Source organism: Agelaius tricolor, unplaced genomic scaffold (genome assembly GCF_023055355.1).
Source record: "Agelaius tricolor isolate 1412-34295 unplaced genomic scaffold, bAgeTri1.0.p SCAF_3, whole genome shotgun sequence".
NCBI classification, from domain to species: domain Eukaryota; kingdom Metazoa; phylum Chordata; class Aves; order Passeriformes; family Icteridae; genus Agelaius; species Agelaius tricolor.
In genome coordinates this window covers 19,542,977-19,562,358 of record NW_027269263.1, presented here as the reverse complement: position 1 = coordinate 19,562,358, position 19,382 = coordinate 19,542,977, and the positions used below count along the sequence as shown (strand labels likewise).

The following is a 19,382-nucleotide window of genomic DNA, read 5'->3' as shown; positions in this document are numbered from 1 at the left end:
TTGGTCGAGAGGACGCGGTCCGCCCCGTTGCCATGGCGACGCCCTGCCCTCTCCGCGGCCCGGGCCGTGACGAGATGGAGGGCGGTGGTGGGGCTGACGGGGCGCCCGGCGCGGGGCCCGAACCGGAACCGGAGTCAGAGCCGGGGCCGGGGCCCGAGTCGGAGCCACAGCCGCGCATCGCGCTGCCGCCACTGGGACCGGGCGCACCCCTCGGTTACCTGCACGTCCTGTGGCAGCGGGAGGAGCCCGCGGGCAAGATCCCGGCCCGCCGCCTGCGCAGGGCCGCCCGCCTCCACCGCCGGCTGGGGCCCACGGGCAAGGAGGCGCACGGTGAGCGGCGGAACAGCCCCTCCTGCGGCCGGCTCCGCACGGGCTGCGGGAGGGAGGTGGGCTCTGTTCGGTGCGCGGCTGGGGAAGCCCCTGGTGCTGCCAGGGGAGTGTGCCCGTCAGGAGTGGGCGGTTCGGGAGGAGACGGGGAGAACCATCCTTACCTGGTGCCTTGATCTGCTTCCCGTTCTCTGGAGCCGCTACCAGCGTGATTTGGCCCCGCACTTGTGCTCCGGGATGGAATGTTTCAGTAGGGAAACGTGCCTTTTTCCTCGGTGCTTTCCAGTAATTGCTTTCTTTCCTCCATAGCTCTGAAAAGGCTGCGTGAAGCTGCCAATAGCAATGATTTGGACACAGGTAAGGCTTCTGTCAGTCCCACTTGGGACCTCTTCTTGGAAAGGCAGTGTCTCTCGGTCTCTTACTTTTGGAGAGGAGGAAGTGAGTGCAGATGGTTTGTGGACAGGATGCTTTGGATGCTTCAGATCTAGAAAATGCTTTTTTAAAGCCCAGCTTTTGTTCTCTGAGCAGAGTGGGGCTGTTTATTGTGTTCACTTTTCCACTGCGCCTGGTTCATAGTGTTAGTTTTCCATCTGCTTGGAGCTAAAGCAGCACTGCACTGTCCTGGCTGTTTTGGTATGTTCTCTTGCCCAGTTGTTAGCAGCAAGAGAATAATGTTTTGATTTAGGTGGAAACGTTACAGTTATCTAAGCCATACCCTGTATAATGAGGCAGCATGACCCAGTAGATTAGAACCAGGGCCAGAGCTGGACTCTTCTGGTTTCTGCAAAATTCCCTTATGGTCCATAAATTCTGCTTTCCTGATGTTCAATCTCAACACTACATCTTTCTCTCTCAGGCTTTGGTAATTGAAGCATATCAGAGTTAGTTTATCAAAACTTAAAAGTTTTAGTAGTTTTTGCAATCTGTATTCCTACAAAAATAACTTAATGACAACTTTGCTAGGTGCTGGCTGAGAGTAATAAAAGAATAACACACTATTTATAATTAATAAATATATAATAAATAAATAAATGACTAAAAAATCAACTTATCAACTTAAAAGGTAATTAAAGCCATTAACTAAAATTACTAAAAAGTTCTGACATTTCTGACAATTCCCCCCTTTGGAAGTGATCTTAATTTTCCTTTAAGATTACTTCCACTTAAATCATTGGGTATCTAGCAAAACTTAAGCCATTAAAATACAAAAATTTTGTTTGTGTTTTGTAATAAGATATCATAGATCATTCATTCCAAATTGGGGTATTATCTCTTTTAACAATACCTTGGTGACTTCTCTTGCTTTGTTGGTGCAAGCAGCTATCCAAAAAATGTGTCAGCTAAGGCCAATAGGTTATCAATATCCCTCTTGTCAAGGTAACTCAGAAAAATCTGTTTGCCTGTAAACTCCAGGACAGTTTCCTCTTTTTGTAGTCCCTCAAGGATGTGCTCTGTAGGGCACATCCTTGGATGTGGATTGTGTTGCAAACATATTTTACACTTGCTGACTACACTTTAGATTCCTGGTTTTTTTACACTAATTACTTGATGTTTCAAGTTATCTCTAATAGCTTCTGCTCCCCAATGTGTTTCTCTGTGTTTATCTTTGGCTACTTGTCTCATCACTGCTTGAAGTACTATTCCATTTCTCTTTCTTTTGGCAACATAACATCAATTCTAAAATACCATTTTGGTGTAAAATACCATGAACTGGCCATTTTTCTTGATTATCTAATAGATAATCTAGCCACCAGAGAATACAATATTCTATTACCTGTGTACAAGTTAAAGAATTGCTTTTAAATTCTTTCCAGTGCTGCAAAATACAACCTAAAGGTGAACATTTGGGTGTTCCCCTCTTCCTGGGCTCGAGAAGAAGAAGGGAAGCCCACAGTAAATCAGGATTCCAGCAATGACTAAAACGGACACGAGAGAGCGCTCTGTGCACACCAATACAATTCAGTCGCTGGAGCAGTAGCAGCCGCTGAGCTAGCGCCAGCAGAGAGCTCTGAGCAAACGAGCCTTGCTTTGACAATTTACATTTCCCAAACCCAAACACTTAGTACACACCAAATATCCTAAAATTCACGTACAACGGCTTCAACACTCTTACAGCCAACGAATTTTCATACAAACTCAATTTATACTTATGACACACTCACATTACCACACACTTGCATTTTCCAGCACTAACAGATACCATAGGCTTTAATAAACACAGCAATATCTGGGCAAAGCCCTTCCACAGCGTGGCTCTTTGCGCAAGCAGCACTGTCTGACTAATCTGTGGGCAAAGCAGAGGGTGAAGACTCAAACCACACCTTTTGTTAGTCACTTATATAGTTTTACAAATACAGTTTTCCAGCTAGGCAGCGGGACTCAAACACAATTCCATTAATATTCACTTACAGAGTTTTACACTAACTTTTAATAGGAAATAGCCAATTATATCATCACTTTCTTAACTCTTAATATGTTAGAGAGTGCAAGCTTATGATTAGGTATACCTTTTAAAACCTTCAGTAATGTCTTAATAAAGTCCCAGGGCTTTTTGCCTTGAACTCACCTGGATCAGAGGATTGAAAAAATTCCCTGAAAAAAGTCTGTCAGTGTGCACCAAAGTCCTTGTTCCTGTATGTCTGTGGAACATCAAATGTGTTGTCTCACCTGGGTCACCAGTAAATTGTTACCAAATCCTTCAAAATTGTTGGGGTAAATAAACCCCTCTAACACTTTCTTTTTAGTGTTAGTGTGTAAGATGTTACTTTGTTGTTGGCCAGGAGGGATTTGTGTGGCTCACAAATTCTGGCCTCCACTTAGACACAGATATAAAGCTTCTTCACTTATTTATACTTTTTAGCAAACAAAGAAATTAATGTTTGTTGGTTATAAATTACATAATTCTCTCTTATTAATTAGTACTCTGTCCTCTGTGGGTTATTGACTTCTCACTTCTCATGCTAGTTAGTCCATATTTTCAGTTGTTTTAGTATCTTTTTCCTCTGGTAGGGATTTTCCAACACATACACTGAGTCTTTGTTAGTCCCTTCTTTATCTTCTGGTTTCTGCAAAGTCCTTGTGGTCCATAAATTCTACATTCCACATGTCCAACCTCAACCATACATCTTTCTCTGGTTTTGTTCATTGAAGCATATCAGAATCAGTTCTTCAAAAGTTAAAGTTCCAGTAGTTTCCCCAGGCTGTGTTCCTACAAAAGTATGTTATGACAGCTTTGCTAAATACTGGCTAAGAATAATTTAGGAATCACACGCTTTATAATTGCATATACAGGTTATGATTAACTAAAGCAATTAATTTAAAAGTTAATTAAAATCACTAACTAAAAATATTAAAAAGTTATATAATTTCCAACAGGAAGATGAAAGAATGCAGTTTTATGGAAGTCTTGGTTTCAATCCACATTGGATTTGATAGACAGGTTCCCATGTTTACAGTCCTCTTGTCTCTTGTTTACTCTGCAACTTGAGGAAGTGTGCTATGATTAATTTATTTTTCATCAACAAGTAAACATCTTTGCTGTTTCCTGTGGTGGCACTGGGTGGAGAGGTTATGTCATTCCTACTTGGTTCAGGGGAAGAGTAGCTAAATTGTTCCTATATGGTTCTCACTGGGGCACTGTCAGTTTCCCATTCTTTCTTCTGAAGTATCAAACATTCCATGTTAACACCACTTCCATGTTTTTAGGTGTTCTTTTCAGTTCTGTACCCCACTTGAAGTAGGATGTGTACTGGAAGAGATTCAAAGGTGGCTGTAATTCACTTTCTGGAAGCTGAGATGAATGGTGACTTTCAGTGGCCTGAAACGATCTCGACTGTTCTAGAATATGCTGTTTAAAGAACTCAAAATGTAGTGAACCTGTCAGTATTTTTAACAGCTATGGAATGAGCTCTATTTTACACACCAGGTAGTATATCAGGGTGATCTCAAAACAGCAGAAGTAACAGCCCTTACAGATGCCCCTAACACATGTTGTGTAGGTGCTATTTTTATGCCCCTAATCTTTCCACCCTTTACTGATCTCTTTGCTCGGCTCTTGGCAGGTCGGTGCATTCCCCTTCCTGCTTCCCAAACTGTAGCCACCATTGATTAGGAAAGAGCATAATCAGAACAGGTGTGAAGAAGTGGCTTTTCTCACTACCTGTGCTTACACTGTGAAACTTCTGACCATGGGTCCACGTTGACGTCAAAAGTTTACACAGGTGCAGAAAATAACTGTGTAAATCCACAGGGAAAGCCTATGGAGCTGTTGTAGTAAGCACAGGATGCTAATTCCAGCTTGGGAAGTGCCTGAGACGCAGCTGACTAAAGCCAAGAGTTAGCCTCATGTCCTTCCTATCCTTTTGTATTCTTCTGTAGGTATTTGCTGCTGATTGTCCTCGGAACTTGGAAATGTGGCTAGGTGGATCTTTAGCCATTAGAGCTGTTGGCTTATCTTTCATGGCAACGTGTGGAAGGTGGTGAAGGCTGAATCACAGGGTGGAGGTTCTGCTGGTTCTGCTGAGCTAGGATACTAGTGGGAACTGGTTCAAGTCCAGTTGACTTAGCAGCTGACAGCATGTTTCTCTACCCCCAAAAGAGCAGATAGCATCACCTCTCTGATCAGGTGCCCCTCCAGCTTACCTGCTTTTTTTCTCCTTGGTTCTGTCAGTGCAGCAACTCCTGGAGGATGGAGCTGACCCCTGTGCTGCGGACGACAAAGGCCGGACAGCCCTGCACTTTGCCTCCTGCAATGGCAACGATCACATTGGTGAGTGGAGGGGGAGTTCTGTCTTCCAGCCTCTCTGTGGTGGGAATTTTGAACGGTGCTCTTTATTTTGCTTCAGCACCTGTCAGAGGTTGCTCTTTTCTGTTCCTTTTGTGTCAAAGTTGCCAACTCTGGACTCAGGATTTGCCATGTGTGCCTGCTGGAAGGGGAGCAGTCCCAGATATAGGACTGTACTGGTGCAGAGGGAAGGGTGTCCTTCCTCCCAGTTCTTTGCATCAGGGAGCCCAGGAGCAGTGGCACTGCATGGCCTTGTGCTGGGTCCTTCTGCATTGCTGTGCAAACCTCTGTCCCTGTCTCAGTAAGGAAGCTGATGAGCTGAACAGAAGCACCTGTAGGGCAGCCTGGTGGCTGCCACATGGACCTGTGGGGCAAAGGGAAGGGACTGATGTGTCTCTGTTTCCTTGTTTCTAGTCCAACTGCTTCTGGACCATGGGGCTGATCCAAACCAGAGAGATGGGCTGGGCAATACTCCCTTACACTTGGGTAAGTGCCACACAATGAGCTTTGCATGCAGAAAAGTGAGGTGAGAACCTCCTTACTGTTCCTTTCCTCTCCACCTTCCTCTTGCCTGTGCCTCACAGAATGCATCCCCAAATTTAAGGACCTAGGAGGGACTCTGCATTTCATTAGATTCACTCCTCACAAAGATCTAAAGTCAAAGAAAAGGTTTGAAAAAATTGATTTCCCTCCCTTTGCCAACCCCAAGGAGTGCAAGATCTGTTCCAGATAGAGTACTCAGGCTTGAGTGGGTGGGTACCTTAGCATTTGGGCCATTCTTCTTTCCTCTGGCAGAGAAGCCCTTTGGGAAGCAGTAAGCTCTTTGCTAGAGCAGAAACTCATTTTTGTTTGTACCTCTGAGTTGTGTGTCCTGTGTTTTCCCTCCCCAGCTGCCTGCACGAACCACGTTCCTGTCATCACCACGCTGCTGCGCGGAGGTAACATTTCCTCTATAACAGTTATAGCCTGTTCCCTTCCTGACCAGTTGAAACTCTCCAGGGGCACCAAATCCTGGTGACAGACCTCACTGTCCCTGCTCGTGCATCTTGCAGGGGCCAGAGTTGATGCCTTGGATCGAGCTGGCAGAACCCCACTGCACCTGGCTAAGTCAAAGCTGAATATCCTGCAGGAAGGATTCTCCCACAGCCTGGAGGCTGTACGCCTTGAAGTGAAACAGGTAAAAGAAACAGCCCCATGTTCTGGTAATGGGGTACAGCCCCTGGCAGCCTCCTGCCCCCTTTACTTAAATGCCTGTCGGTAGGCTCTTAACTGCTGTGAGAAGAGTTTGACTTCCATTTTCAGAGACCTTCCTTTTTCTCAGCCTCTACTTTAATTTTTTCCAGGGCCTCCCTTGGCTCTGGTAAGCTAAGGATGCATTGAGTGGATTCTGGGGCTGTATGAAGCATACTCTTTTCTTCAACCACGATGTAAGAGATGCCTTGTGGCAGGAGAGGGACAAGGCACGAGGCTGTAGCTGTGCTGTACACATTCTCTGTATTCCTAACACAATCTATCCTGCTCCAGTATGTAGAGGCATGGAATAGGAAAGCACTCCTGGGCCTGCAAATGCATGGGGTGTGGGCCTCACTTCAGGAGCCACATAGACACAAGTATTTTTATCCTCTGTGCATGAGCAGATCCTGCTGGAATTAGAAGTCCCTGCTCCTCACAGTGAGGGAAGCTGACTAGCCATAAAGAAAAGTTTGGTGCTTTCAGGGCTAGACCTTGTGCTGCTTCAGCTGGGCTTATCTCTCTTCCCTGTTCTTAACCCGGCACAAGGATCACAGCTAGCCATCTGTGACTGGTGACTCATTGGACTCTGATGCTGCCATTAGTGCCATGTAGTTGCTTTGCCTGGGTTTGTCTCTAGGGGTCGTGTACTCTGTCACGTTCTGCAGCTTTAAGGCTGTATGTTTGGCAATTTAATTTTTCCTGTAGAAACACTCCAGCCCGGTGCAGCTTTCTGATGTTTGCTTCTTATGCCCATTTGTTTCAGATTATCCAGATGTTGCGGGAATACCTGGACCGTCTGGGGAGGCATGAGCAAAAGGAACAGCTGGATGACCTCTGCTCCAGGCTACAGATGACTAGCACAAAGGAGCAGGTAGGCAGCATTGAGCTGCTCTGACTCACCTCCTTGCACTGGGACTCCTGCATTTGGGAGAATGCAACTGCATGAGCAGTGGGGCATTGCAGACATGGTTATTGCTCACACTGGGGCAAGTGGGCAAGTTACATGATGACTCATGGTACTCCTTTAGGTGAAAACTCAAAATGCAGAAAGCATCACAGTGCCAAGTAGCTGGGAAGCTGAGGATCAGATGGGCTGAGGACAGTCAGTTTAAGGCCAGGATCAGCACAAGTGCACAGGGTTGCAGGGCCTGGGGTTTTTTTCCTACAAAAGACTGGCCCCTAGAAACAGGCTTTGAGGAAATAGCCCTGATATCATATTTGAGTTTTGGGTAATGTAGCAACATGCTGGCATTTTAAGGACTGGCCAAATGATACAGAAGGGAAGTCAAGCATCACCTCTTGAAGAATGGGGAGAAACTCCTATTGCCTTAGATTAGGGCTTGTTTGATCATGAGGACAGTAGCCCTTCTGCATGATTCTTGGCACCAAAAGAATCCTGTCCTAGTATAAGTTCAGCGTGGGCATTACTGGCAATTCTAGTGCAAGGGTGGTCCCTGCTGCATGGGGGTTTCTTCTGTGGGGCTGGGTGGCTGCACAGCTGCATTCCCCTCCCTGATAGCCATGTATTCTGTCAGGTGGATGAGGTTACAGACCTCCTGGCCAGCTTCACGTCACTCAGCCTGCAGATGCAGAAGATGGACAACAGGTAATGGGCTGCCAAATCATCTTCCTGAAGCAGCAGGAGAAGCCTTAGAGAGAAAAGGAAGCTGAAGTTTGCTTCTCAGATCACTGACTAAACATTGCTGCCAGCAGCCATTCCTGCCCAGACTGACTCTCCAGTGGTGCTCAGACTGTTCCTGTTGGTGCTGCCACAGCTGCCTCACAGGAAGGCAGCAGGCTTTGCACAACAAAGGCAACAGACAAGAACGCTGCAGCTGTGACTTTGGGGTAAAAGAGCTGCTCTACTTTTTACCAGAGAGGCTGGCGATGATTAGGGTACCCTTTCCAGAGATAGTTTGCCTTCTCCTAAGTACATCAGCTCAATGTAGGTGGTGACCAATGCCATGTGCAGTTACCAGCTCTTACTAGTGCACTCAGCAGCTGGCCAGCATCACAGAAAAGCTTGGAACATTCCTGCTTGGAAAAGGCATCTTTTGCCCCCTCCATACCGCTCAATTGCATGAGGGAGAAAGTGAATGCCTTGAACAGCAGAAGGCTTTGTGCTGTGAGAAGAACGCACATTTAATTCTGCATGCTAGAAGCTGAGCAAACATTCTGCCTTAAGAAACATGCAGGGAGGCCTTGTCAGAGCTTAATGAGGCTTAATCCTCACCTTCCCCATTGCCTGCTATCAGACAGCAGAGAATGTGTCTGGTTACAAATGGGATACAAAGTTTTTCATGGCTAGACTAACACCTTTCACTGGACCCATTTTTAAGTCTGCTGCAAGTTAGCGCTAAAATATTACAGTGTAACACTTCCAAAAAATACCCAGCTAGCAGGTCAGAGCTGCCCTGTTGCGAGAATAAGGACAGGACGGTGACAATCTTAACGCAGTTCTAGTCAGGCACCTACATCTTGCAAAAAAGCCCCACCATAACTAACATTTCCTGTTACTGGCAGTCTCAGGCAAGAGGTCCAGTTGTGACAGGAGGTATTGTGCACTCAGCTGTATTGGGCTAGGATTGCTCAGCCATTCTGTATCTCTTGCTTGTCATGGAGAACCTTAAGTGCAGTGTGAGAAACGAATTATGGTTTATGCTGGGAACCTGAAGTGATGCAGCTATGAAGGATGCAGGGAGATGCTCCTGCTGCTCTCTCGCTTCTGCCCACTGTGGTTAGCAATGAAGATTTAGGTTGCTTTGTTGTGGAGCAGAGATCCAGGAAATCTCATTGATAGGGCACCAACAGCAACAGGGAGATAGGAACATGTCAATAGTGATCTGAGTTCCCACCTGTGTACCACAACATGGTGTGCTGGTAGCCACACCTATCCCACAGCTTGGGAGTCACTGGTTTGAAAGAGGTTATTATTAAGATTCACCTTAAATACACAGCAACCACAGTTTGGAGAGTTCCTCAGAGATCTTTAGGTCAGCATGCTCTCTGATACCTGCCTCTTGTCCAGGAGGAGGCTAAGTGGACTTCTGTTCAAAGCTGAGATACCAGAAATAGGCATGGCTTTTAGATGGGTTCATCTGTGAGCTGCTGGAGGACACAGCTGGGAGCAGCAGTCCCATGGCTGGGCTGGAGCTGTCACTTTGCATATTCGTTACGATGTGCTGGATGGGAAGGATGCCGAGAGGGTGGGAGACAATCTGACCTTTTTGTATATTCAACTTCAATAAAATCCTGTCAGCCTTTTGTGACTCCTTGGCCAAGTTCTCTTTTTCAAAGCGACCCATTCCTCTTTCTTTATGTCTGTTCCAGGCCCCATGCACAGCACTGGACTTGCTAAATGCTACTCTCAAATCAGAAGTGACAACACAAAGTTGTTTGAGTTCAATCACCACTCTGTTTGCAGATCAAAGTACAGGGTTGCTGGCTGACCTTTTCTGATCCTGACTTCCACAGCCAAGAAATCCAAATTTAAAATCTATGTAGTTGCTGTGAAACCGTACAAACAGAGGAGAGGGAATCCCAGCAGGGGTGCTTCAAGCTGCAAGATGAGATATTTTGCAGAGAGGAAAAGCAGCCTTGCCCAGTAGCAGAAGTCATGCCTTGCCCCATGCTGAATAAAATGGCTGTGCTGTGAAGAGACAGCAAGGATGAGGGGCTGGGGAGGGACATCTGGGCAGGGTAGAGAACTTCCAGCGTGGCCCCTATGTGAGGAGCAGGTGACCTTCATGCCCAGTCTTTACTCACCTTGTCTCTTCCCATCTTTACAGCCCAGCCTTGATGTCCATGTACACCCAGCTGCCAGCGCTTCTGCCCTCAGCAGCCTTGTTGCTGAGGAGACCATTAAGGTGCCTGAAGAGCACGTGGCTAAAATGCTCTTTATCTCTGCAGTTACTTCAGTTGCTGATGTTGTCTCTAAGTAGACACCTCTTGCAAGCTCTCCTCAAACCCAGGAACACATCTAGCTGAGACTCTGAGTGAAGCTTTTAGTCTCGGTACACGTGATGTTGTCAACAGATCTTCATGTTTTTTTCTTGCCTAGTGCTGGGTTTTTTCTTAACAGCTCCTGACAGAGGGGAAAGGTGGGGGTGCTGCAGCCAGCCAGGAGCAATTGTCTTGCTGCTTTTGCCACAGTGCTCCCACCATGGCAGGAGAGGCAATAAAAACCAAATGGCTATAGGAAGTTTTGCCACTGTTTTAGCAGTAATACCAGGTAAGAAAGAGAAAAGCACATCTGGTTTTCAGTGGAGAAAAAAATGTATCACATAGGAATTGTATTCTATGAATCACCACAGTCAGTTCTGCTTTCCTGCCTCAGGGCTTGAAGCTGTGGGCTGCCCTGAGCCTTATGTGTTTGGCACTGGATGGAGAAAAGTTTTAGGTTTCTTTGCATCAGCCAGTCATACCCAGAGCCTTAACCACCCTGTCATGCTCAGCAGCTGTATCCAGAATGAGAATTAGGTGCTGGGCAGGAAAGAAGCTGTTCCAGGGAAGGAGAAAACATGGCTTCCCACTGTGCTGGGAGCTGTTGACTGGCACTGCCTGGTTTTTTTTCTGCTTCTGGCCTAGAGGCTTCAGCTTCTCCCAGCAGCTTTTCTCTGTCCTTGCACCCTGTGCCACAGATTTCCCTGTACAACCTGTGAGGCTGGTGGCAGTTCTCTGTGTCTCCCAGAGATGTCTGCTGCAGTAATGGAGAATAGAAACAACAGCACAGGTTTCCATCTGCTATTTATTTTGCCATTAGAATCAGTCCAAACTCCTCATTTTCTTTGTGCTACACCATCAAATGCATCCCCCAGATCTCTTCCTGGGCAATGATAAGTCCCCATTCTCAGGGCCATGATATCAACTGGGGCTTTAGGCTTTGGTTCCCTCTTACCACTACCTGACCTCCAAATACACTCAATCTCCTCTCCTGATTCAGAGCATGGGATCTGCAGAATTCCCAGCCATTGAACCCAGCAGCAACTTCCCTGGTTCTAAGGCTGCTGCTGTACTGTAAGATGCAGCCAAAACCAGCCAGACTGAGGATCTGCCTCGAGCAAGCGAAGGCAGATCCTCAGAATCTGCTTGTGTCTCACAGAGGAGCCATAGCAGAAGCAGCAGCTCTGACAAGGCCTCCCAGCAAAGCTGCATGGATGTTACTAAGCAAATGACCTTTTCTCTGGAGCAGTCACTTCACCCACACAATTGAGTGCAAAGCACACGCTGCAATGTGTGTGAACATCAAGAATTTGTTCAGCTCTTCAGCAGACAAAATAATTAATCTCCAACAGCTAAACTCATTTACTTTCTCCCCCTTTGCCTTTCTAGCAGACTTCAAATCCAGCACAGCAATTATCTGTGCTGCTAAGGAAGCCCCATGAAGCATCTTTGGCAAACTTCTCACCCTTTCACGCATTTCCTTTGCTCACTCTGTGAGCAAAGGTCTCTTCCATCACAGAAAAAGATACTTACAAAGATGCCTTCTTCATGCATTGTGCCTGACTAGCCTGGGGAGCAGCCCTGAGCAGGCCAGGGCCCATGGGGTGACTAGGAGAAGGAATCAGCAAGTTTTGATTAGGAAGATGATAAAGGAGGTATGGCAAACAACGTTCCTCTGGGTTTTTTTAATGAAATCTCTCAGAGGGGAAGAGAGCACATGGAAGAATTAAAATAATCACCTGGCAACTTGCTAGTGCTGGTCATAGATTAGCAACCAGCAGCAAAACCCAAAAGCAAATAACGAGAATTCCCTTCCCAGGGCTGCCAGATTTACACACAGGGTCATAAGCAGGATGAGCTTCTTGGCACTGGGTCAGGCACTTCCCAGTATGTCAGGCTCCTGTCACACATGCCAGGGAGATGCCAGATACCAGAATCAGCACACAGTTGGCAGGACTAAGTTACTCCACAGAGAAGAGCTGATGCTTACCACTAGATGCAAAACCCTGACCTGCTCACACCTCTCCCATTTCATCTACCCTGTTCCAGATCTTGGAACAGCTGCACTCTACTGATGTGGCAAACCAGTCCCTGCAGGGTTAAAGAGGAGCTTGTCAGCCTGAGTGATGAAAAGTAGGGTAGAAAATAAGAGAAAAGAGTAATTAATTAAGGCAAGAAGCTGGGAGCAGAGACTGCAGAATGCCAATCAGTCTGGAGGGAAGGCTGCGTGGAAAGCAGTAATCAAACTCCTTCAGTTTTAATTAAACCTGTCTCTCTATCAAGGATGTGACATCTTTGTTTAACCTCTGCTTTTGAGCTGAGAAGCCAGTTGGAGCACATAAACTGGTACTGAATAGACAGGAATTCCCTTCTGGCTCCAGAGCCTTCCCAACCCAGGCTCAGCACTTGCCCTTCCTGCTTATGTGGTCCCCAAAATTGGGGCTTAGCACCAAGCAGAACACAGTGAAGGGGCCCAGGGCTTGCAGCTACTTGTCATGCTAAATGCACCTTCTCCCCAAGATCTTCCCTGTCCTCTCTGTCCTGTTTCATTTAGGCTTCACCTCAATGTGCAGCAGTCAGTCTTGATCTGATCTGCCCCATTTGCAATCTGGGACCAGGAGGAACAGGATCAGGGGTAAGCAACAGCCCAGCTGCTTCTAGGCAAGAACAGGCAGTGTCCAGCTGTGCCACGTCATTGCTCCTGATTGCTGTTCCCTTCTCCCTCCAACACTTTGGGCTGTGGAGTGAGTCTTCACCTGAAGAAATGATGAGACCATGTGGGCTGGCCACCAGCCATGGCACAATGTGCAGAGAGTGGCTGCAGAACTCACTGTTCCCAGGAAGGCACACTGGACACATTTCTGAAAGAGATTCACTGTAGAGGAGTGGCAGCCACCACAAAAGGAGAGAGGTGGAAAAATCAGAAATAGGGAGAGAGGCAAGGGAGGCTCAAAGTGCAGAAAGCAACATCAAGCACTTGAATGGAAAAAGAAAACTAATTCCCAGCACTGTTGGCCTTCCTCTTCAGTTAGCCTCCACACAGAAAAAGGGATGTCCTTGGAGCTGAGCTCTAGCAAGGTGAACAACAGCTTCAGTGAGTGTAAGAAATACCATGCCAGCTGGGAATTAAGAGTGGGCAGGACAAAGCAAAAAGGAAAGATTTACACAAACAGAAGTAGGGAACAAACAGAAAAAGAGAAATAAGGGGGAGTTCATGGCTCTGCTCATGCACATCACAGCTCTGCAAGTACAGCACTGGCTGAGGCCAAAACTCCTTTACTTTTGACACAACTTCCAGCACCATGCATGGGGACAAGTGAGGACACCAGAGGATTTTGTAGCCCCCACAGGGCTCAGGACACCTATAGGTGCCATGACCACCTGTAATTGTTTCCCAGCTTCAGTGTAGAAGTCTGGGTGTCCCACAATGTCACAGTTTTCCCCTTTCTCCTAAGCTTCCCAATTTTCACCTTCTCTTAAGAAATTACAGGTGCAGACCTGCCTCACATTAAGGGTTACATATTCAGGACCCACACAGCACTAATAAAACACCATATGTAATTAAAGAAAAGGACAGCTGTTGCAGTCACTTAAAGTTTACTGTGAATATTGAGCTGGGATGATGGCAGGTCTCAGACATGACTACAGGATCATGGAGGAGGTGTTTGAGGAGTTCTGGGGGACTTGAACTCAGACTTAATGGGTCTGAATGTGCGAGCTCATCTCTTACTGCTAACATAAAACCATCTCAGCAGGGATAAGGCATGGGCATGATGATCCTAGAATCCTAGAGGAAAGCAAAACCACTGTGATGTGGTCAGAAAACGTGATGCAAATAGAGACTTCTTTCTTGCCTCTCTAGCCCTTTTCTAGGGTTTCTTCTTGGTCTTGTCCAGCAGTTTCTCTTAGAGGGGTCACATCTAGGGAATGGCCAGCTGTTGCCAAAATTTCCTCCTCCAGTAGCTCCTTCTGAACAGAGATCATGGCACCTTGTACCTGCTGAGTCCATGCTCTGGCACGACTGGCACCTTCATGGTCTCTCTTCCTGGTGTTCCCTTCTGGGGCTTGGGTCACCTCAGTGTTGCCTCCATAGAAATCTTCTGTCCTGTTGGCAAAACCTCCTTCCACGTTGACCATATGGACTTTCCTTCCAACTCTCTTCTTCTTCTTTTTCCTGATCTTGTTCTGGAAGAAGAGGCAGGTGAAGGCCTGCTTGAAACGCTTGCGGAAATGCTTGGAGATGAGGGCGTAGACAATGGGGTTGAGGCAGGAGTTGGTGTAGGAGAGGCAGTGGGAAGCCAGGCGGAAAGCGTAAGTGGCCCGGTTGAAGGGAAAGTGGCCAAACCAGAAGCAGAGAATGACCAGGTGGTGGGGCAGCCAGCAGAGGCAGAACAGGATGGCTACTGTGACAATCATCTTGGTGACCTTACGCTTGGCTTTCCGAGACTCTGAGATTCTTTCTATGGGGTCTACAGAAGTCCACAAGAACTTGATGGTCCTAGAGTATGCCAGGCTCACCACGGTCACAGGCAGCAGGTACCCAAACACAAATGTGAGGATGTCCAGAACCTTTCTGCGCTGGTCCTCCCAGATGGGGACACAGATGGGCACCCCATGGTAATGGATTATCTGGTAGTAACTGAGGTAAGGCCCTGCGAAGAGCATCGACAGTGACCAGATCACCACAATGGCCACTCCTGCATTTCGGGATGTGCGGAGATCCCGGGACTTCAGGGGATAGCGAATGGCCAAGTACCTGGCAAGGAGGGGAAGGAGAAGGAGAGACAAAACACAACATGGGTGAGATGAGGTATTCCCCCTGCCTTGTGGGGCTGCCATCTGTATACCCCTTCCCATGCAGCCACCCATCTCTTCCGTCCCAAATCTTTTGGGAGGGAGGGTTACAGTGAATTCACAAAATTATCAGGGTCATTCCAACCGTGTGCCTGGGATCTCTATCACCCACTCTGCTGTGCTAGCTCAGGAAGGGCAAGCAGTGTATCTTTTGAACCAGGTAAGAGAAGGATAGGAGCAGGACAGGACTCTCCTGTTCCTTCTGAGTTGTGTTGCTGACCTGGGGTTTTGCTGCTCTTGCTTATGCATGGTGGACTCCCCTCCTTCCCAAGTGAGCACTGAGTAATTAGGCTGAGAGCTTGGCTTGTTAGAGGGGGAGGGCATGGGGAGCTAGGGAGACTGGCTCTGCTGGCCCTACCTCTGGGGAGACCCAACCTGCTTCTTACAGGACACCCAACAGGGTAAGTAGTGGCCTTTCTCCCACCCTTAGCTCAAGAGTGGCAAACACAATGTCCCTGAGCTGCAGAACTCAAAGGGAAGGGGACACTTACCTGTCAACAGAGACAGCAGCCAGGGTAAAGCTGCTGGCATACATGGTGAGGTAGATCAGGAAATGCACAGCCTTGCAGGCAAAGGCCCCAAAGAGCCACCCATCCAGGGTGTAAATGGTGGCCTGGAAAGGGACACAGCAGATGATGAAGCACAAGTCGGCCACAGCCAGGTTGAGGATGAAGAGGTTGGTGGTGGAGTACTTGACCTGGCCATTCCACAGCAGCACTGCCAGCACCAGCCCATTTCCCACGGTACCCACAAGGAAGATGAGGGAGAAAATGATGGGCACAATAATCCCTGCTGCTCGTAGCTCTGGGCTGTCAGAAGAGATGTTCAATCCCCCTGGCATCTTCCTATCAGACTGCAGGGACCTGCATTGGGAGAAAGGGATAATAGGCTACAAGGTGCCTGACCCCAGCCTTTGACACTCACATTTCTCCCAGAGATGCCAGTCCCAACTAGCTGGTTAAATGTGCCACCAAGACCCTCGTGACATCACTGGCAAGAACGCAGTTGTGGTCAGTCAGCCCACATCTGCCTGGCTTGAGCAGAGCTGAAGCGTCTTTCTCCTGCCCAGATTCACATTGCCATCAGAACATCTGTGCTCCCAGCACCCGAAGGATCCCTCCTGCCCTGCCACCTGGCCTCACCCACCTTCCTCCTACATTCCCAAATCTGCTGAACCCCTAGGGATTGCTTGCTTTGGCAAGTCTAAACCCTGGCTAGTGTTCAACAGGGTCTGGCCACAGGGCCAGGGGGTAGGAAGCTCCCATGGGCTCTAAGTGGTCCCAGCACACTCAACCCAGGGCTGTGCCACCTCCTGCAGCAGGGACCTGATGCCTGGATCACACCCCACAGCAGCAGCACCCCAATGCATTCCCACCCCAAGGGAACTCCTTAAGCTGGGACCCCTCCACCCTGGAGCTGGCTGCTCCTTGCTCCCTGTGCAGTAGCTACGCTCCACAGAGAAAATGCAACTAAATGCACCTTTTCCTGATGCTGAGAGGTGATCAAGGGCTGGATGGTGGCAGGTAGGTGAGGATGGGGAGGAGACCCTGGAGCCACCTGAAATACAACATGATGAGCCTGTTATTATCACAGCTCAAGGTATTGTGATTTGCTGCAAAACTTCCTCCAGCCCTGAGTAACACTGTGCTCAGGCAGGGAACACCAACAGCCTATCTCTGAATAAGCCTTCTCCTTGTTATGCTATCATTAGAACAAATTGTCCTTCTCTGAGCAAAAACAGAGAAGGAAAGACACTTATCTAGCTACTGTTGACAAGCAATTAACTCGGTTTTGGGTCATGCAAGCTCCTTCACTCCATACTCCCCCATCCCTCAGCTCATGCCACTTCTGCTTCCCAGCTTCTTTGTGTACCACACTGAGAGATGGTCCCTGCCTCTCTGTGTCTTTGGTCCCCTCTGTCCCACTGATAGCTACCCTCCCGCTTATCCATCTGGCCCCATGGGGGATGGATCTCCTCACTGAGGCAGAGGAGCCCCGTCTCCTTCTGGGCATGCAAAATGCACCAGGGTGTCTCTGCTCAGGGAGCCTGAGGCCACCTTTCAGCTTTGGAAGCCGGTACTCACCTTTTTGAGGAAGGGCCTGCAGCTTTGCCACACGCTTAGGGAGAGACGTCCAGTGCAGCCCACGCAGCGGCAGCGGGAGGAGGCAGACCACGGAGGAGTTTATCTGGGCAGCTCGGTTATCCCAGTCACTCCTGCCTGGTGCTCCGCTGCCTCCCCCTGCCCGCCACCAGCTCTGCTCTCTCTTCTTCTGGAGCTCCTCTCCTCTCTCTCTGACTCCCCCTTTTCCCTCCCTCGGCTCTTGCTGCTGATCCATAGTTCTCTGCTGTTTTTTTTCCCCTCTCCCTGAGGTTGGGTTTGGAGTTAACTCCTCTCTGCCCAGCTTTCCTGCAGGCTCAGCTGCTCCCTGCTCCTCCTGCTGAGAAGGGGGTGGCAGAGAAAAAGCTCACCACTCTCTGGTGGAAAAGGGAGGATGGAGGGGGAAAGGGTCCCTTGGACCTCAGCAGCCACTTCTCAATGCTGGGTGTTCAGGAAGTGTTTTCCAACACCTCCAGGGAACGTAAATATCCCACAACTGTGAGCCTCCTCCCTACTCTGTCCCTCAAATACAGAGTCCTAAACCCTCTGGAGGATGAGCAATTAATTGCTGTCACTAGATGTTATTAATTAATTGTTAGTAGCACTGAGCACATTGAGCCTCTCCCACAATGTCTGACCTGGGGAAGGAGGAGAAAGCCAGTTTTGGATTCCATCCAATCCAGGTCTCCATTCCACCAGTACTACAGTATGGGAGGGAGGACAAAACCTCCAGGATGGCCACCTCCGGAGGTCCAGCTTCATCACAGCTGCCTGGAGACACCTGGGGGCTGGCTGATGTGCCGGGAGAGGACAGTGACACATGCAGCCCTACTACCATGTCCATCCTGGTGACAGGACCTGCGCCCTGAGGACTTCCCGCTGCACTGAGTACAGCTTGGTGAGTCTTGCTGAGAAAAGATCACAGGCCACCAGCTTCCCTTCATTGGGAAAGTTGTGAGTACCTCTTCCAATGACGGTGCAGGATGTGGAGAAGGAGGCACTGGCCCCTTCCCCTCTACAGCAGCCCAAATTATCCCCACTGGCTCAGTGGCAGGAGGGACCATGCAGCTTCTCCCCCCCACCTGCCCCTCTGGTGGGAAGGAGCGAGGTGTCCCCGCCAGCTCCCTATCAGCCTCTGTAACCAGGGAAAAGGGGAAGGCCATGCCTCGGGACGTGGTGATAACCCAGCGGATGCGGCAGAGTGCAAGCCTGCAGCCGGGCACAGCCTGTCACAGCGCTGCTCGCCATGGAGGGAGCACACCGCAGCTGCCTCCTCCTCCTCCTCCTCTGCCTGCTCCCACCGCCGGGCACCCCAGGCTCACCGCCGCCTCTGGAGGAGCCTCGGGAGCCGCCGCTGCCGCCGTCCAGCACCGCGGACCCTGCCGCGCACCTGCTGCGCGGCCACCCCTCGGCGCCGGTGCGGCCCTACAGCCTGTCGCTGTCCCCCGAGGATTATCGCTACGCCCCCAGGCCCCGGCACCTGCGCCCCGGGCGGCTGCGCCGGCTCCTGGGCTCGGCCTTCGACCCCTTCTGGATGGCGACCGAGCAGCCCCGCGGTCGCAACGGGAGCATCCTCGAGGAGAACCTGGAGTCCATGAGCAGGGACCTGGCCGAGGGCGCCGGGCGGTATCGTCGCAAGCTGTGGCGAGAGGTGGAGGGGCTGGAGCTGCCCGCGCTGCTGCCCCCCGCCCCGGCGCTGCCTCCCGAGCTGGCGGGGGCCCTGGCCCGCCGCCTGCGGCAGTGGCTGGTGGAACGGGCCGCCTGCCGCCTCACCTCCGCCTGGGTGGACCTGGGCCCCGTGTTCTGGCCCCGCTGGGTGCGGCACACCACGTGCGAGAGCGGCCCCGCCGGCTGCTCCTGGCCCCCCGGCATGGCCTGCCGGCCCGCACAGCTCACCCGCATCAAGCTGCTGGCCTGGCACTGCTGGAGCCCGCAGCCCCCCGCGCCCCCCAGCTGCACCTGGCGGCACATCCCCTACCCCGTGGTGGCCGCCTGCAAGTGCTCCTGCCGCTGAGGGGGCCGCGGATGTACCTCCCGGCGCCTGCTCTTGCAGCCAAAAGGCCTGAAAAGGCAAATATCTGCCTGGACTCACCCTCGGAGCTGGGGGAAAATCCCCCAAACAGAAATAAACCTCCAGGAAGGAA

At 49.7% G+C, this 19,382-nt stretch overlaps 3 protein-coding genes across 5 annotated transcripts; 2 read left to right on the top strand and 1 right to left on the bottom strand.

Annotated features, from left to right (window-relative positions):
* The first annotated feature begins 17 nt into the window (after window positions 1-17).
* On the top strand, window positions 18-9,612 carry ANKRD54 (ankyrin repeat domain 54). 2 transcript variants are annotated; one of them, XM_071422836.1, is made up of 8 exons: window positions 18-330; window positions 637-684; window positions 4,997-5,095; window positions 5,525-5,596; window positions 6,001-6,048; window positions 6,163-6,287; window positions 7,107-7,214; window positions 7,879-9,612. In XM_071422836.1, exons 1-8 carry the CDS (start codon window positions 33-35, stop codon window positions 7,951-7,953), a joined length of 873 nt encoding a protein of 290 aa, XP_071278937.1. In that variant the 5' UTR covers window positions 18-32; the 3' UTR covers window positions 7,954-9,612. The 2 variants fall into 2 exon arrangements, with proteins under 2 accessions (XP_071278937.1, XP_071278938.1); XM_071422837.1 differs by having other exon boundaries at window positions 192-330; window positions 5,002-5,095.
* Window positions 9,613-13,865: 4,253 nt separating this feature from the next.
* GALR3 (galanin receptor 3) lies at window positions 13,866-18,655 on the bottom strand. 2 transcript variants are annotated; one of them, XM_071422834.1, is made up of 4 exons: window positions 17,224-18,653; window positions 16,619-16,696; window positions 15,631-16,002; window positions 13,866-15,041 (listed from the first exon to the last, which is right to left on the bottom strand). In XM_071422834.1, exons 3-4 carry the CDS (start codon window positions 15,978-15,980, stop codon window positions 14,144-14,146), a joined length of 1,248 nt encoding a protein of 415 aa, XP_071278935.1. In that variant the 5' UTR covers window positions 15,981-16,002; window positions 16,619-16,696; window positions 17,224-18,653; the 3' UTR covers window positions 13,866-14,143. The 2 variants fall into 2 exon arrangements, with proteins under 2 accessions (XP_071278935.1, XP_071278936.1); XM_071422835.1 differs by lacking the exon at window positions 16,619-16,696 and having other exon boundaries at window positions 17,224-18,655.
* Window positions 18,485-19,382, top strand: LOC139588008 (noggin-like). Its single transcript, XM_071422838.1, has one exon. The coding sequence runs from the start codon at window positions 18,485-18,487 to the stop codon at window positions 19,250-19,252; it is 768 nt and encodes a 255-aa protein (XP_071278939.1). The 3' UTR covers window positions 19,253-19,382.

Coding starts and splice junctions, on each gene's coding strand:
- ANKRD54 (XM_071422836.1), top strand. CDS start 33: ATGGCGACGCCCTGCCCTCTCCGCGGCCCGGGCCGTGACGAGATGGAG. Junction 5,096..5,524: donor CAATGGCAACGATCACATTG/GTGAGTGGAGGG, acceptor CCTTGTTTCTAG/TCCAACTGCTTCTGGACCAT. Junction 6,288..7,106: donor TACGCCTTGAAGTGAAACAG/GTAAAAGAAACA, acceptor CATTTGTTTCAG/ATTATCCAGATGTTGCGGGA.
- GALR3 (XM_071422835.1), bottom strand. CDS start 15,980: ATGCCAGGGGGATTGAACATCTCTTCTGACAGCCCAGAGCTACGAGCA. Junction 15,042..15,630: donor GCTGCTGTCTCTGTTGACAG/GTAAGTGTCCCC, acceptor CCTCCTTGCCAG/GTACTTGGCCATTCGCTATC.
- LOC139588008 (XM_071422838.1), top strand. CDS start 18,485: ATGGAGGGAGCACACCGCAGCTGCCTCCTCCTCCTCCTCCTCTGCCTG.